The sequence below is a fragment of the Ambystoma mexicanum genome, chromosome 11, assembly GCF_040938575.1.
Source record: "Ambystoma mexicanum isolate Mex_15411 chromosome 11, UKY_AmexF1_1, whole genome shotgun sequence".
NCBI lineage: Eukaryota > Metazoa > Chordata > Amphibia > Caudata > Ambystomatidae > Ambystoma > Ambystoma mexicanum.
This window is the reverse complement of record NC_090934.1, coordinates 55,525,728-55,544,248: the sequence shown is the minus strand read 5'-3', so window position 1 is coordinate 55,544,248 and position 18,521 is coordinate 55,525,728. Positions and strand designations below refer to the sequence as shown.

Genomic DNA, 18,521 nt, shown 5'->3' with positions numbered 1-18,521 from the left:
GGAAAAGGAACAGTTTTGGTAACTAAGCATTGATAAAGCCTTGGTTACAGTTAAGGAGCAGTTTCCTTAATAAAGCCTTGTTTAAGGGAAAGGAGCAGTTTCCGTAATATAAAGTCTTGATAAAGCCATGTTTAAGGGAAAGGAGCAGTTTCCTTAATAAACCCTTCATAAAGCCTTGTTTAAGGGAAAGGAGCAGTTTCCTTAATAAAGTCTTGATAAAGCCTTGCTTAAGGGAAAGGATCAGTTTCCGTAATAAAGTCTTGATAAAGCCTTGCTTAAGGGAAAGGAGCAGGTTCTTTAACTAAGCCTTGATAAAGCCTTGGTGAAGGAAAAGGAGCAGTTTCCTTAACGAAGCCTTGATAAAGCCTTGCTTAAGGGAAAGCAGCAGTTTCCATAATAGAGTCTTGATAAAGCCTTGCTTAAGGGAAAGGATCTGTTTCCTTAATAAACCCTTGATAAAGCCGTGTTTAAGGGAAAGGAGCAGTTTCCTTAATAAACCCTTGATAAAGCCGCGTTTAAGGGAAAGGAGCAGTTTCCTTAATAAAGTCTTGATAAAGCCTTGCTTAAGGGAAAGGATCAGTTTCCGTAACTAAGCCTTGATAAAGCATTGTTTAAGGAGAAACACTAGCAACGTCTCAATATCAAGGGTGGGCCTTTTAGAACAGGTTGCCTAGTCTTAGTTGTTATCATTAATGTACTCTTTTAAATCACACCTTTGTTATTAAGTGACTGGGAATATTCAGCGTCACATGATAAAGACCCTTCTTATAACTCTGCGCATGTGTGCCATGAGAATGTACATCACTGACTTGGAAAGTGCACATGTCAAATGCAAGCAGCCAGGCGTGTCACAGTCGTTCCTGGTAGCGTGAGAGGAGAGAACTGTGCCAGCCTGTCACCGGAGACAGAGTAAACGGCATCGGGCCCTCTCGCTCCCTGCCTAATGTGTCTAGTCACACACCCACCGTGAGATAAACAAGGTCTAAAATGGCAGAGAAACAACTCTTAATACCACCCTGTTGGCATCAAGGTGCCAGGCTTTTTCATTTCTACCATACTAGTTTGACCACTCCAGTCCCTTACCTCCTGCCACCAGCAGCAGCCACATTTAACCACAGTCTTTTCCTAACTATGCCACTCTTGTGCCAGTCTTGCCAGTCTCAGAATTAGCATTCTGGAGTTATACCTGGGGTGGAACTTATAGAGCTTCCCCAGTCAGATCAGCCACCAAACGTGCAGGATCGCCCAAGCACACTTGCAAGTCAGTCGTGCACCAATGCCACATTGTGTACTAACTTAAGCCTCAGGATCTGACTTGGAAACACAATCCAGTTATCACAACACTTTAAGACATAACCGCCTCCTCCCTTTCTCTGAACTATGGTTCATCTAACAGGGCTGACCAGAGCTCATGATTTCACAAAACATTGCCCCTCCCCACCCCCCACATCCCTCCCTGGGTTCATAGCATTCAATTCCCACAGAATACGGTCTGGATACCGGTGCAAGGGGCAGAGTACGCCATACCTTAGACAATCCTATGCGGCCTGAAACTACGACAGTGGCGATCTGGTGCAGCATAAAAGCATGGCAACACCCCATAACATAGCACGATACACAGACATGGCAACATTATAAAAGGAATCCATATAGAAACATGTTACACAGAAGTAGCATGATTGGAGCTTCGCTTTCTCCATCGTGTATGGAGGTGACCTTAAGAAATCACATCTGGTGTTAGTGCTGTTTTTCAAAGTCTTAAATACACACAACAAAATAAAAATGAGCAACATGTTCACCGGCTTATAGTCATTGTTTGGAACAGACTTGCTACTTGGAATTCCTGATGTAAAGGAGAGCATTTGACATGCTGTGTTGTGTGTCATGTAAGCGGATCTGAACGTAGGCATGCCAGAGAAATCTGACATTGGGTTGGTCTCTTCCCTGTACACGCCCCCTCTCACTCAAATGACTGACATGGAAAGGAAGAGTAGCAGGTGGGCAAAACAAATTGCACCTGCCATCAAATTACCAAAAAAAACCACGCAGCACAAATGGCATTTGTACATGCACAATTACATTGAACTAGTGGAAATGTCATTTGCACTTGCACTAATGCAATTTCACATGTGCGAAACATTTCACTTAAGATTGATTGCACAGCAGAAACACAGTATTGTCAAGCTATAAACTTTGGTTCTCTGACACTCTGCACTGTGGCTGCCTCACCACATCACCACCCTAGGGCACTGTGCTCTGGGAAGTCGGTAGATATATCACAATGCCAGGCCAGGCTGCACACTCTGTAGATGCCTCGTTTGCACCATACTCATGCTCTGTTAGTGAAGGTACATTGGTACAGGTGCATTGTTTTGTAGTACAGTAGGTGCTCCAGTCACCAAAGTGTATGCACTCAAGTTGATCAACCTCAGAGAGAGGAAAAGCTGAGTCAGCCTTGCCAAGATGTGGTAGTTCTCTGATCTGACAAGTAAACATATATCTCTCCAGCAGGTGCTTAACACACTGAGATAGCTTCTTAACCATACACGTATCAACATGCATGTCAACTCCGGTTAAGGCAGGAGAATACATTCCACAAAGTGAAGGGACAACGCTACACAATTTGTGTTGTAGGGAATGCAACAACTGTGTGTTATGCTACAGTGAACGCAGGGGGCTTTATAGGATTAATTGAGCAGGCACGATTGTGATTGTTATATATAAGTGCCAGGCATTAGACTTATAGTCTCAGCATCACACTACACAACATCATGAAGTGTTGCTTATGTTCCGTTAAATAAAGGTGCTCTGGCTTGTTTGCATCACTGTGCCAGGTGTGGGTCCTCAGAGGATGGGGGCCCGGTTGCCCACCTGTTAAGACGGCTCTGTTTTTTACCATTGACAGTGGTGTGGGGATTGGTTGGAAGGTGAGGGTTTAGAGGGTCCCAGTTGTTGGGATCAAGAAGGGTGAAGGAGAATGGGGCTGCAGAAGACTGGGGGATGGGAAATGGACGAGTGTGCCAGGCTTGAGAGTGCTGGGTGCAGGTGGGAAAGAAGGGGGCACAGAGTGCGCCAGGGTGAGGCTTGGGGGGCTGCCCAAATAGAATGAGGGTGAATAGGAGAGAGACGGGCTGCATGAAGAGCCATGCCACATGCAGGCAGCCAATTGAGGCGGGATTATAAAACGAGAGGTTACTGAGCCTGCGTTTCAAGGTTGAGGATTCTGTTGAGAGGATGAAGGAGAAGAGAAGATCCCCAGGGACGTCATTTCACCAAAACGTCAGGGGTAGCGAAAGTGAAATCCCATGACCCTTGACCCTCTGATGACATCATAGGAAGTGATGTCATTGGACCCCACCCCGAAGTGACATCACAGGAAGCAATGGAACACAACCTTTTACCCCTTGACAAAACAGGAAGTGCCATCACACAGCATTGTTCCAAAGTACACTATCAAAGAAATTGTTACAATATCACTGTAACGTGATAAACATTTCATACAAGAATAGATCAGCATATGTATCGGCAAAAAAAAATGCTATAACTGCAACTTGCGAAAAGCAAAATACATAGTGCGGAATGGATGCTTATTCTACTCTAAATGCTTTTTGGAAGTTTGTGTCTGCATTGTGAATTTGAGGTGTTTAAGAACAGACTTAAACAGACTGGAGGGTGCTTGAACTAAACCCTTAATGAGTCTAGCAATTATTGTATAGAATTTGAGAAAGACAAATTATTTGTTATTCCTATTCTTTCTTATTTAGGGTCACTGCTCAAAGTGTTACACTTGTGTGGAACCCCCTGTTTTTTTAAGAAGCCTGAACAAGAAAGCCAGCCAGTCCAGAAACAGAGCTACATGGCATTGTCCACAGACCAAGAGTGTCAATTTGTAAAAAACAAAAAATACCTTTACAAACAAAAAGAAATGTAGGGGTAGGAAGGGAGACCACATGGGTAGCAAGGGAGCCCTCAGGGGTCGGTGACCCCTAAATGAAGTCCCTGATTAGATCGCCCATATACTGGCTGGAGCAGTAATCAAGTTGGCAGAGCACAAGCGTAGAAAGCAAGGGTTAAGCATTCAATTTCAATGCAGTTTACATCAGGGACTATGCACATGTAACCGAAATACATTTAAAAACTCATGCACATACGAAGTCAGTGCTTGTGAAAAAGAAGACAGAAAAAAAAATGCACAACTAAACGCAATATTCAATGGGTTTCACCTGACCTCGGGGGCGGAGTCAACAAAAGTCCACTGTTGCCAACACTGGGGGCATAGGGTTAGGAGGGAGAGGGAAAGAAAAACGCTATACGGCTTTCCTCGTGAAAGGGCTGTGAATAAGGCAGTGAAGTGTCATACATGGGGGGGGGGGGGAGACAGGTGTATCGAAGGATAGTTCAGGGGTGTGGGGCATAGAAAAAAAAGGATTTGGATGCCACTTGCAAACAGGTGATAGGTGAAGGCAAATGAAGAGGTTCGTTTACAGAGATCAAGGGGCAGAGCTTAAAGAGAAGTGTGCCAAGTACACCCCCGTTGGGAACAAACCCCCCCTGGGAGGGGTGCTGGCAATCATGCATTCTTAATGTGTACAGGAATGCAAATGGCATGTCTTTAAAATGCCAGGACTAAAGGTATACGACATGAAATCTCTGTTTTAATATCATTATTAAAGCTTAGCTAATGTGGTTTGCTATTTAACTATGCTCACATCAAATCGATTGCTCCCAGTGGAGTAACTTTGCTGACAATGTTGGGGGGGGGGGGCATGACATCTGAAGAAAAGGTGCCCCAGCCAAATGAATGGAGACAAAATGGCGTCCATGAAAGTTGGGGAGACAAACACCCCCGTGCCCCCCTAAAATTACGCCCATGATTGCCCCAAACGTATTTATTGAGTAGATGGGGAGTTCTGCAGCCTCTGTTCCTTGATAAGTCGCCCCTTGATGAGGAAAGTCGCGATCTGACTGTTAAGGTGTACGCTGTAAGGTGCGAGGAGGTCACTTAGACTTTACTGATCTCTTGAGTTTCTCTCTTTTTCATCTTGCCGCCTGCTTTCCACTTTCATCCAGCAGTAGCCTGTTCAGATTGCCCCTCTGTCCCCCAATCTCCCTCACAGCTAGCCTGCTCAGATTGCCTCTCTGTCCTTCATTCTCCCACACAGCTAGCCTGCTCAGATTGCCTCTCTGTCCCTCATTCTCCCACACAGCTAGCCTGCTCAGATTGCCTCTCTGTACCTCCTTCTCCCTCACAGCTAGCCTGCTCAGATTGCCTCTCTGTCCCTCATTCTCCCACACAGCTAGCCTGATCAGATTGCCTCTCTGTCCCTCATTCTCCCTCACAGCTAGCCTGCTCAGATTGCCTCTCTGTCCCTCATTCTCCCACACAGCTAGCCTGCTCAGATTGCCTCTCTGTCCCTCATTCTCCCACACAGCTAGCCTGCTCAGATTGCCTCTCTGTCCCTCATTCTCCCTCACAGCTAGCCTGTTCAGATTACCTCTCTGTCCCTCATTCTCCCTCACAGCTAGCCTGTTCAGATTGCCTCTCTGTCCCTCATTCTCCCTCACAGCTAGCCTGTTCAGATTTCCTCTCTGTCCCTCATCCTCCCCCACAGCTAGCCTGCTCAGATTGCCTCTCTGTCCCTCATTCTCCCTCACAGCTAGCCTGTTCAGCTTGCCTCTCTGTCCCTCATTCTCCCTCACAGCCAGGCTGTTTAGATTGTCTCTCTGTCCCTCATTCTCCCTCACAGCTAGCCTGTTCAGATTGCCTCTCTGTTCCTCATTCTCACTCACAGCTAGACTGTTCAGATTGATTCGCTGTCCCTCATTCTCCCTTACAGCTAGCCTGTCCAGATTGCCTCTCTTTCCCTCATTCTCCCTCACAGCTATCATGACGGGCTTGCATCCTTCCACTGTTCAGATTGCTTCTCTCTCCCTCATTCTCCCTCACTGCTATCCTGTCCAGATTGCCTCTCTGTCCCCTATTCTCCCTCACAGCTATCATGAAGGGCTTGGGTGATCATGGGTGCATCCTTCCACTGTTCAGATTGCTTCTCTCTCCCTCATTCTCCCTCACTGCTAGCCTGTCCAGATTGCCTCTCTGTGCCTCATTCTCCCTCACAGCTATCATGAAGGGCTTGGGTGATCATGGGTGCATCCTTCCACTGTTCAGATTGATTCTCTGTCCCTCATTCTCCCTCACAGCTAGCCTGTACAGATTGCCTCTCTGTCCCTCATTCTCCCTCACAGCTATCATGACGGGCTTGGGTGATCATGGGTGCATCCTTCCACTGTTCAGATTGCTTCTCTCTCCCTCATTCTCCCTCACTGCTAGTCTGTCCAGATTGCCTCTCTGTCCCTCATTCTCCCTCACAGCTATCATGACGGGCTTGGGTGATCATGGGTGCATCCTTCCACTGTTCAGATTGCTTCTCTCTCCCTCATTCTCCCTCACTGCTAGTCTGTCCAGATTGCCTCTCTGTCCCTCATTCTCCCTCACAGCTATCATGAAGGGCTTGGGTGATCATGGCTGCATCTTTCCATGACTGCATCCTTCCACTGACCAGATGTAGGCCTCACTAATTCCCCTTGCTTTTTTTAGCATCTTAATCCCACCCTGGTGTCCCAAGTGATCTGCTGACCTCACCCCATTGCCTCTCACTGAGAGTTGCCTGGTGGCGTGGGGTCTGCAAGCCGTGATCCCCACAGAAGAGTACCTGGCTTCTGCTGTTCTGATCTGTGTTCCCCCCTCACATATATCAAAGCTCCTGGCGTGTACTATCATTGCTGATCCATTGCACCTTCTGTTCGGGTCCCAAAGCCGCTCCGCCTCATCGCAGGCAGTGGCCAGCTTTGAGCACAGCTATGGGAGAGTGCGCCCTTGCAGGTACAGCAATGCCTAAAGTAGGTGTGACCTTCCTAGCGAGGCACCGTCCGAAAGTCTCCAGCCTTCGCTCACAGGGCCACCCCACATGGAGTATGACAAGCGCGCCACCTTATCTCTAAAGACCTAAAACAGCTGCCTGGTGAGATATGTGTGTATGTTAGATATGGATAAGCATCATATGCACGCCCTACTGGAAGAAATAGGACCAACACTAAAAGAAGAGAACTGGTGGCAAGGTTCAAACCCAGCTCCCATGGCTCTACCCTTTCCCAGGTAAAGTGTTCAAACCTCTTGCTACCAATACTCTGGCTATAATGCAAGTACATGGGTAGATGAACAGCACAGTTTGTCAGCACACATGGGGTGACAGCACATCCGATTGCATTCATGAAGGGACTTTGATGATTCCCCCCCCCCCCCCACATCAATAACAATAAAGCGAACGTAGAATCTGTGAAGGGCGGTCCAGTGTGGTGATGGCCAGCAGACCTGAAGTAATGGCCCGAGGGAAACAAGGGTATTATTGGGGAGCCTCAGGTCCAGAGGGAGAGTGAGTGCTGATCAGCAAATGCAATGCGAGCAAGTTAAGGAGCAATGCGGTGGGCACGCGTGTGGCACGACATTAGACTGCCTGCGCAAACAGCAAGAGGGTGAGCCTTCAGGAGCTGGGTGATGGAGGGGCACGCTCTGGGCGGGGCTGCGACTAGGAAAAGTATCGAAACAGGAAGTGAGGAAGGCAGATGTAGCAGCTGCAGGAACGAGGTGTCGGCGATGGACAACAATAAAGATGGCGGACATTGGCACGGCAATAGAGGGGCGAGTAATGCAGGCTTTGTGCTGCAGATTATGTCCTCGCCCTCCACAATCTGATTGGGTTCCCAAAATTCCATGGGTGACAATTCATAGTAAACTATCAGCAACTAAACTGATGTGTGATTATCTCAAAGTGCTGGTTATCGGTCTCAGCGAGTGCTGAAGCTCAGTCCCCCTGGAGCAGACCAATGCTCACTTCCTTAAATTATTTTCAAAATGTCACTTATTGCCGTTTGAAACCTATTTTTAAATCAACACACACATGTCAATCAAACTGTGTGTTTTTAATGTAGGACATTTAGGTCATAGCAGTTTACATTTAAAAAGAAATAAAGGGAGAGCATTGGCTCAGAGATTGAAATCCAGCGCACGACATAGCTCCCACTTCTTAAAGTCAATATAGGACTCTTTAGACTACAATGCACTGGTTAGGAAGTACATTGAAGCATACATGAGCTTATCAACAGAACAAACAACACAGTAAAGCAACCTGCCCCAGAGACAGCAACTTCAGACCGACTGATCGTCCTGGGGCCCTGCTTTAGGAAACACGTGCTCACTACCAGTGTGGAATGACTAATCCCAGATCAATGTTTTATTTTTGAGATGTCTTTACAGTGCCCATTTTTACATTGCCCACTTTGGCAAAAAAATGTAAACAAAAAAGAAAAAAGCGCAGTAGTGGAGAGATCCCAACCCAGCTCTCGAAGCTGCTCTCTGTTATCAAACTTGAGTGTCCAATCCTCTACACTACCAAGGATCTGGTTGGCAAGTGCGCACAACAAAGCTTGAGCACTGCACAGTATGCCACCACGCGTCACGTCATTCAGTGGCAACACTGCAGGTCAGTTGATTATGCGACGTGTCGGGTGTGGCTAAAGCCTGGGCATGCGCATTGTGGTTTGCGTCTAGCACCACACAGTGGACAGAGCACAGAGGTGTGGTTCCTTTTTTAGCCATATTGATCCCAGGTACCCAATATCTACATCTGATGCTTGCCAATATGCAGGGTATCGCATCCTCAGCCGGGATCACACATGTTGATGACAAGTATGACACGTATCTTTCCAGAGATCTTTGTGCAACAGCATGTATATGTCAGGATTCTGGGAAGGCCATCTCTGCATTTCATCCTTATCACATTGATGAAATGAGCTCTATTTCGTTGAGTAATAGACACCTCTGTTATTGGCAATGCTCTAAGCCGTCTTTCACTCTCTGTGGTGAAGTGAAGTTTAGTTCTTGGTAGCCTCAGGACTGTAGCAGTGAGGTTGCAGTGGGACGTGGCAGCGCAAGCAAACGACTGGTTAGGTCTCCCCATATTGTGCCCACATCGCTAGATAAGCAGGTGGCCACAGAAAGCAGGAGCGTGACATGATTGGGATATGCTGCTGAAGGTGTAGGATGAGGAAGAGGGAAGACATGTTCAGGAAATGAGCTGCAACCTACCTGCCCGTAAGGTGTGCAGCGCGCCCGCACTGCAGGATCCAAGCAGACACAGCATCAAGGCCCACGCGAACCACATGGTGCCTGAGGTGGGCCCGGCACCCGATACCTGCTGCCGCAGCACCTAGGAAGGAAGAGAAGCCAGGTGTCAGAGGGTCAGCGTGCTCAATATATGCCAACATAGCTGATTTGCCACTGTGCATTATCCCACGCCACCAATGCCCCACCTCACCATGCATGCAGCGGCACACTCTGTAATTGATCACAATTTGCCGTAAAATGTATTTATTTCCGTAGCTCTTATGAAGATTTGAGTTTATCATTTATATCATCGCACCTGAGTGTCGCTTTGCTTTGCTTGCTTATTTCAAGGGAGGTACTCTTCTCTAATCAAGGGTCTCAGAGAGTTTATCACAAACTGGCAGTTGTGTTGTCCAATCAGAGCCTCTCAATGGACACTCTCTCAAAAATCTCAACTTTTCTCCACTTTGGACCCTGCCAGAGCCACTATGCATCACCATGAATTCTGCCACTGTTCATTCCCACCAGCCAAGGAGACATCATCCCTCCAATTACTTCTATCTAGCACCCCTCAACTTCTCTTTCTTCTTTCAACTAGCCCTCTCTTTGATCCTCCTAAAAAGTGCTCATAACTTTCACCATCTGGCCAGCATCCTTTGGCTCACTCCTAACCTCAATAGCATGTTAACCCTCCCATCCTGCTCTCATGTCCCTGGCTGTCCCTTCCATTACCCCCACAGTATTTCCTCCCTCAGGCCCCAGTCATCCACCATTCCCTTCGGCCTGTATCCCACTGCTCAGAAATCTCTCCCACCTCTATTAAGACTTCAAAGAATCCCTTACCACTTTCAACAACCATCCAACATTAAGGGCCTCATTACACGGAAGGTGGTGAGCCATGGCGCTATTAGCACCCTGGACCATGCCAGTATATTACCGGCACCGCCTTGGCGGAAAGGGGATTTACCGCCCCATTCCAAGGTTGGAGGGGCGGTAAATCCCCCTTCCGCCATTGCCCTTCCCCATTCCCATTTCTGCCCCATAGGGCTCTATGGGAATGGGGAAGGCGCTAATTACGGCACCGCAATTTTGCGGTGCCGTAATTAGCTCCGAGGTCCCTTAGCGGGTTGGTTTTTAACGCCTGCAAAAAGCAGGTGTTAAAGCACCAACCCGCTAAGGGACCTCGTAGTAAGGCGGTAATGGTTAACGGCCACCGTTACCATTAACGGTGGCCGTTAACCATTACCGCCTTCTGTGTAATGAGGCCCTAAATCTCAAATATATCGATCATGCTTCTCCCCACTCCTCCAGAAATGGTTCCCCCATCCTGCAGTGGCTCACCCCTCTTCACCAACCAAGTAATCACTCACCGTATTCAGTGAAGTTCACCCTTCTCTTCAACCATTCATAAACACTACAGAAATCACTGGGCCTTCTCCCCGCCCATCTAGCAATACCTCGCCCATCTCTCCAATCCCCCAACAGCCCACACTTCTCTTCACCTAGTCTGCACACACTCCCCCTTCTTGACACTCTGCCTTCTCCCCGCCCATCTAGCAATACCTCGCGCATCTCTCCAATCCCCCAACAGCCCACACTTCTCTTCACCTAGTCTGCAATCACTCACCCTTCTTGACACTCTGCCTTTTCCCCACCCATCTAGCAATACCCCACCCATCTCTCCAATCCCCCAACAGCCCACACTTCTCTTCACCTAGTCTGCAATCACTCACCCTTCTTGACACTCTGCCTTCTTGCCACTCATCTAGCAATACCCCACCCATCTCTCCAATCCCCCAACAGCCCACACTTCTCTTCACCTAGTCTGCAATCACTCACCCTTCTTGACACTCTGCCTTTTCCCCACCCATCTAGCAATACCCCACCCATCTCTCCAATCCCCCAACAGCCCACACTTCTCTTCACCTAGTCTGCAATCACTCACCCTTCTTGACACTCAGCCTTCTTGCCACTCATCTAGCAATACCCCACCCATCTCTCCAATCCCCCAACAGCCCACACTTCTCTTCGCCTAGTCTGCAATCACTCACCCTTCTTGACACTCTACCTTTTCCCCACCCATCTAGCAATACCTCACCCATCTCTCCAAACCCCCAACAGCCCACACTTCTCTTCACCTAGTCTGCAATCACTCACCCTTCTTGACACTCTGCCTTCTTGCCACTCATCTAGCAATACCCCACCCATCTCTCCAATCCCCCAACAGCCCACACTTCTCTTCGCCTAGTCTGCAATCACTCACCCTTCTTGACACTCAGCCTTTTCCCCACCCATCTAGCAATACCTCACCCATCTCTCCAAACCCCCAACAGCCCACACTTCTCTTCGCCTAGTCTGCAATCACTCACCCTTCTTGACACTCTGCCTTTTCCCCACCCATCTAGCAATACCCCACCCATCTCTCCAATCACCCAACAGCCCACACTTCTCTTCACCTAGTCTGCAATCACTCACCCTTCTTGACACTCACCCTTCTTGCCACTCATCTAGCAATACCCCACCCATCTCTCCAATCCCCCAACAGCCCACACTTCTCTTCGCCTAGTCTGCAATCACTCACCCTTCTTGACACTCTGCCTTTTCCCCACCCATCTAGCAATACCCCACCCATCTCTCCAATCACCCAACAGCCCACACTTCTCTTCACCTAGTCTGCAATCACTCACCCTTCTTGACACTCTGCCTTTTCCCCACCCATCTAGCAATACCCCACCCATCTCTCCAATCACCCAACAGCCCACACTTCTCTTCACCTAGTCTGCAATCACTCACCCTTCTTGACACTCTGCCTTTTCCCCACCCATCTAGCAATACCCCACCCATCTCTCCAATCACCCAATAGCTCACTCTTCTCTCCACCTAGTCTGCACACACTCCCCCTTCTTGACACTCACCCTTCTTGCCACTCATCTAGCAATACCCCACCCATCTCTCCAATCACCCCATAGCTCACCCTTCTCTCCCTCAACTTTCCTCATCTTGTCAATCATCCATCAACAGCACCCGGACCCTGCCTCCTCACTCCCTGTCCAGTACCTGAACCCCTCCCTGCTCTTCCGCAGGTCCATCACAGCGAATGGAGACCATGCAAAGGGCAGTGCTGTGTGTGTTCTAGATCCCACTAGCACAATATAGCAGAGCTCAGCATAACATGATATAACATCACAGCTTCCTACACCCTTGCTTTCTGTGTTTGCATGTGTGTCTGTGTGTGCATATGTGCATGTATGTGTCTGTGTTTTGTTTGCACATGTGCATGCCTGTATCTGTGCGTGCGTTCATGTCTGTGTACTTGGGTGAGTGTGTTTGCATCTGTGTATGTTTATCTGTGCATATCTGTGTGAATGCGTCAGTGGCTGTGCGTGTGTGTGTGCCTGTGTGTTTGCACGTGTCGTGTCTGTATCTATGTATGGGGGCATCTGCGCTGATTCATGGATTTATTTGCGTGCAATACGGGGATTTGCGTGCCATTCTGGCCGCAAATCCCTGTTTGGCGAATGGGGATTTGAGGGAAGAATGTCAGGTAAATCCCCCTTTTACACGCACTTAATACCATGACTCGGGCACTGTGTGCGCGCGTGCATGCCTGTGTGTGTGCGATGCATGTGGTGCGTTTGCATGAGTGTGTATGAGAGAGCTTGCGCCTGCGCCCCCACGCAATGCGCTGCATTCTCCTCCTCAGATGGAGCGTCCGAGAATGCGGAAGGTGGGAGCGGGGGAGCCCGGGGCCCTCCATCAAGGCCAGCATCGAAGGGGAGGCTCAGGGCTCAGAGTCCTCGGCTAGAACTGCTTGCAACATCCCTAATGCCAGCTAATTACCCTCCAGGGTGGCGGGCCTTCACTCCAGCGCTGCTCGCCCAGAGCGCCTTCTGCATTCATTGCGTTTCAACGAGTGACGGCTCCATTTAGACCTCAGACCTGGAGAGACCCCTTTCTAGATAATGTACCCACCGAGGCGACGAGTCGGCGAAGTTTGTGCTCCCAGGATAACATTCATTAAAAGCGAGATAACCCGGCGTGAGATAATGTCGAGTATCTCCCTCCCGCCCGCCTGCCCCTTCCACAGAGGTGCCCTTGTCAGCCCGGGCGGCTCATGGCCTTGGGGAGGGGGGGGGGGGCCTCAGAATGAAGCCACTGCAAGCGGCGGCGCCGCTCCCTAAGGCTTGCCAAGGGGAAGGCGGCGTCTGTTGCGCAATCCACGTGTGTGAAGTGCACGTGCCTAGTGTACTGGCAGTCTGTATATGTGTGATGCAATGTTAAAGGTTCTCATGCCACTTGCGTGGTTCCTTGCCACTGTGGCAGCAGAGAATTGGTGTGTGTGTGTGTCTGCGTTTTGAATTTGTAAAATGTCTGCCCAGCCTGGCAGCCTGGTTACAAGTGTCGTGCGTGGTGGGGCTGTTATGCGAAATTCTCTGGTGAATGGGTTTAGGGGGCCTGATTCACAGAACCTTTTCCAATGGGATTGGGTCATTATGCAAGGCTCCTGCGAATCTAGTCTCTCTGCTGTGGGGGGGGGGGGGGGGGGCGGGGGTGCCATTTGTGTTTGCGTTACGCACCTTCCTTAGTGGGAGAACATCTCCTTGTGTTGCGCGCACTCCTCGGTTGGCAGGGCGTGCGTATTTCTTATGCACAACGTTCTGGTGGAGGATGTACTATGGGTGTGTGCGTGTGCCATGCACAATTCTCTGGTGGAGGTCAGAGTGTCTGAGTAATGCAACAGCCTCGGTGGTTGGTGATGGGTCTGTGGCGTGTTCAGTTCTCTGGGGGATGTGTGCATGTCTGCATGATGCAGACATGTCTGGCACCTGCTCGATTCGCTGGTGGATTAGCCGTGTGTGTTACATTTCGCTAGTGGGTGAGCACTTATCTGTTATTTTCACAATGTTCTGCTGAATTGGTTTGTTGTAGCCAACAATTGTCCTGTGGGGAAGCAGCTCTTCTCAATGTATAACTGGCCGGCGCAGGGGGGACTGTGTGTGTGGTGGGCTGTGTGTGTGCCCTACTCAATTCTGAAATGGAAGGGTGTTTCTGTGTGAATATTGAGTGCTGTTCTCTCCATTGTGAGCAGGTTGTTGAAGGCCACGCCTTGGCTGATAAGCAGCAGCTCACACCGAGTTTTGGAAGTTTGTTCACAGCTCATCCATAACTGCTGAACCCATATGCATGCATTAGTATTGGCCGAACCCCAAACCCTCTCCCGTAATGATAGGCTCACAACTTGTGTCAAGTGTTGGCAATAAAAGGCCGTAGGATTTTATTGTACAGATATGAGTTATGGCAAATACACAATATCACATATCATGATGGTATCATACTTTTGGGCACCGGGTCCTGAGGTTACCCCCTCGGACCCGTGCCGCCTTCTTGTGTCCCACGACTTGTTGTGGGCACCGTACAGTACCTTGTACTTCTTTTTGTTCCTCTCCCCTTTTTGTAGGGTGGGCGGGTTCTGTGGTAAAGAAGCAAGAAGATTTGGAAGACACGGAGTAAACAGTGAACCTCCTGTTTGCTTGGGTCCCCGTTCAGGGTCCACAGACAGACTGTGTTTACTCTGACCCGAGCGCTTCTTCTTCTTCTTGCTGATAGATTTTTATCCATCAGCGGTGATTTTTTGGATACCGAAGCTTGAGCCTCATTACTCCATCTTCTTGGGTTGAGTATGTAGTCGTGGGTTCGTATTCTTCTTGGTCTGTGTGGTCTTGTCACAGTAGGGCTGGTTTCACAGGGTCTTCGCAGTGATGGGCCGCGGGTAGCGGTCCAAGGGGTTCGCAGTGGTGGCAGTGAGTCTTCTGATCAGAGGGTTCTGTGTTTCCTCTGAGCTTGCTGCTCATCTTTATAGGACCCAGGGAGGTCCTGGGTCTTTGTTGTGTATGTGGTGGGGCTGCTGTTGTCACAGCCCCCCCACCCCCCCCCGCCCGGCGGATAGCCGACTGTCTGACCCTGGTGGGGGCAGTTCTTTTGAACCTGGGTCCTGCCTGACGGTTGTTTTCCTTATGCCGCTTAGCACCTTGCTGTTTGGAGGAAGGGTGCGATGACTGTTCGCACCTTACCCTTCCGTGGCTTTGTGCTGCCGAGACTGCGTGTCTCCGTTGCTGGGGGGAGGAGAGGAGCAGGCACAGGGAGGTTGGGGCTGCCCCTCTCCCAGCTGCCGATGGTAACAGCAGTTACCCTGCCTCGGTTGTGGGATGCCCATGCAGCATTGCCCAAAATGGGTCTGGGTGCCCAGCATCAGGCAAACGACGAATGTTACCACAGATGTGCACAATACACATTCTGCCACAGTAGATGGGGAACATGTATATATTTGTTTACTTTGCAAAATTGAGAACCTTCTGATGTATTTCTCCTCTGAATGCACCACTGGCGAAATTGCCGAAAATGATTGCACAAGAAAAAGGGCCGGATTTATTTTTATCAACAGAATAATTCAAAAACACTAGCAAACAGTTTTCAATTAATTTTCATACCCCTTATTCATCTAAGCAAAATGAGTGCAAGTCTCCAGTTTAAAACTCGTTACTTGAGTTTTCAACTTCGTTATTTCAGGGAAAAATGCAGATAAACTTTCATTATCGATTCTTTCTTTCTTTCTTTCTTTCTTTCTTTCTTTCTTTCTTTCTTTCTTTCTCCCATTGTCGATTTTCTTTCTTTCGTTTTTCTTTCTTTTCTTTCTTTCTTTTTTGCTTTCTTTCTTACTCCCATTGTTGATTTTCTTTCTTTCTTTCTTTCTTTCTTTCTTTCTTTCTTTCTTTCTTTCTTTCTTTCTTTCTTTCTTTCTTTCTTACTCCCATTGTCGATTTCTTAGCGCAGAGCGTTCTAAGAAAGTATCTGGCAACAGTTCATTTCTTGACTTTTTTCCTGCAATTTTGCATATTTTGAAACCCACAAAAGCCATTTTTGCGGAATTAAGTGACCAAATATAATTTTACCAAATTTATGAAATTGGTGAAACGTAATCCTCCATTTCACGTGTTGGCGAACCATATTTAGCGCCTAATTCACAGGGCGTTTTCCAATAGGTTTTTGCCATTATAAAATGCTACTGTGAATTAGTCCCTTAACCTCTTTGAACAGACTTTGCTGAGTTTCTGCCGCAAGCTTCTATAGAAGCTCGCCAGGTATCATTCAGAGGCTTCTATTATGCGCTGAGTGATGGCAGCCTTCCAGCCCACAGCGGCCTAATCTGAGGGGTGCGATAAAGTATCGCCACTAACCAACCCCACTAAAAAACTCATCCCTCTTCATCTGCAGATATGATTGTTTATTTATAACTCGCTTCATACCCAGAGGTTTCTAAGTGCGGACCTGGGGATCGAACCTGTGTTGCTCCGTAGACGTTGCCCCTGAGCTATCCTCCCGAGCCATACACCTCTCAAACTCTAAACACAACCATAACTTTACAGCATAACAAACCGCACGCACTGAACTACACCACAACAACAAAACAAACCACACATAGCCTCACACAACAGCACATGTCGGCTACCAACTGAAAATTCACACCTACGCCCAGCGAATGGTGAAAACCCAAACTGAAGCTGCCAACAGCACATCACAGCTCACTTGCACTTAACTCGCTCCGTCCTACTAACTGAACTCCCACACCTCACCCTCTTGCTTTACAGATCCGCCAGTGCACCAAGGGACCATGCAGGCGGTGACAGTGTGCAGTATAAAAATCCCATAACACCTGGGCCCTCTTGCACCCCTCAGCGACTCTCACTGAGCGGAGAGATTGGGGAGCAGGCATTGGAGAGTCATCCCATCTCATTATCTCCCCTCAGCTGAGGTCTGAGGGTGCCCTCGAGGGATGCACCCAATGAGATTGAATGCATCTCTGGGCTGCTGACCTACAGTGGGGACTTTCCTCAGCCACAGCAGCATCTGGACGGCCTTAGGGTCACAGCAGTGGCTGTCTATAACTCAGCCACCAGATACAAGGCCATAACAGTCACTAAAACCCTGTATGCAGCATCTTCACATACAGACGCATGGTCCTAGGTTGTGCAATGTTAGGTTGGCTGTTTCCATAGCACTTACATTGCTGTTGAGCGATCTCAAAGCACTGTGGGTGAAACAGAGTAAGCTAGACCCAAGAGCCCTCTGCTGAATTGACTAAAGAAGTGGGGCGGCTTCTGGGTGGTAACTCACAGGATGCAAAAGTACCCTCAATGTGGATAACAAGGGCTGGGCAAGGGAGTTCCACTTTAAACCCCAGACCAGGGGCAGCGGTCAGAGTGAAGATTTTCCAAGTGTCAATGTCTTGCAGAGTTTCATAAGACTAGGTCAGGTGCCAAGCCACCAGGTCTCTCAGATACTAAGAAGCCATACTTTCAGCAAGGCAGCCTTCCTGGGCCAGACTCAAGTGAATCTGCAAGAGACAGGACCTCCTTAGCTTCCAGAAAGCACTCAAGACCTGGCTCTCCACCAGACGCTAGAAAGTCACGCGTCCTAGAGTCAGCACAATACTGACTTCTCTTCCAAGACACGCAGGACCTTCCTGAGCAGGCAAATATGCACTCATGCAGGCGCAGAGCAGACCAGGACGCGCCGTGTAAGAGGCAGATCGTCAGGCCAGAGAGCTAAGGCCTTGAAGGCCAGACAACTAAAAACATGGACTACTACAAAAGATGCAATGCCCAGCTGTACCTGTAGGGGCAGTATCACAACAGCATTCCCATCGGTAGACCCGATTGGTGGAAGAACATCTGCAGCATTGCATCTGGCAACCCTCTATTAAAAATCAACCAGCCCCCTAGCCTCCCACTCTAACAGACACCCCATCCCTCCATGCCACTGGAACACTGAAGCATTCCATGCCCAACATCCTTGACCACAACCCTGAAGTCGATGCTTGTACCCGACTGGGTCACCACACAAACTCTCACCTGATGCCCAGACAAAGAACACCTAGAAGCTTGTTCACACTCAGAGCGCAGTTACACCCAACTAACCGTAAGCTTGCTCTCCTCGCCCGACCAGCATGCATCACTAATATAGTAACCGTAAGCTTGTTCTCCTCGCCCGACCAGCATGCATCAATAGCACAGTAACCGTAAGCTTGCTCTCCTCGCCCGACCAGCATGCATCAATAGTATAGTAACTGTAAGCTTGCTCTCCTCACCCGACCAGCATGCATCAATAGCACAGTAACCGTAAGCTTGCTCTCCTCACCCGACCAGCATGCATCAATAGCACAGTAACCGTAAGCTTGCTCTCCTCGCCCGACCAGCATGCATCAATAGTATAGTAACCGTAAGCTTGCTCTCCTCGCCCGACCAGCATGCATCACTAGTATAGTAACCGTAAGCTTGCTCTCCTCACCCGACCAGCATGC

At 48.9% G+C, this 18,521-nt stretch overlaps 1 protein-coding gene across 8 annotated transcripts in view; it reads right to left on the bottom strand.

Moving 5' to 3' along the window:
• The window catches only part of COL16A1 (collagen type XVI alpha 1 chain), a 706,769-nt gene that overhangs the window by 622,814 nt on the left and 65,434 nt on the right, over positions 1-18,521 (bottom strand). For all 8 annotated transcript variants that reach the window (XM_069622515.1, XM_069622517.1, XM_069622520.1 and 5 more), the window contains exon 2: positions 9,146-9,266. In XM_069622515.1, coding sequence (XP_069478616.1) covers positions 9,146-9,221 — 76 coding nt within the window. In that variant the 5' untranslated portion in view covers positions 9,222-9,266. The remainder of the gene's footprint in view (positions 1-9,145; positions 9,267-18,521) is intronic.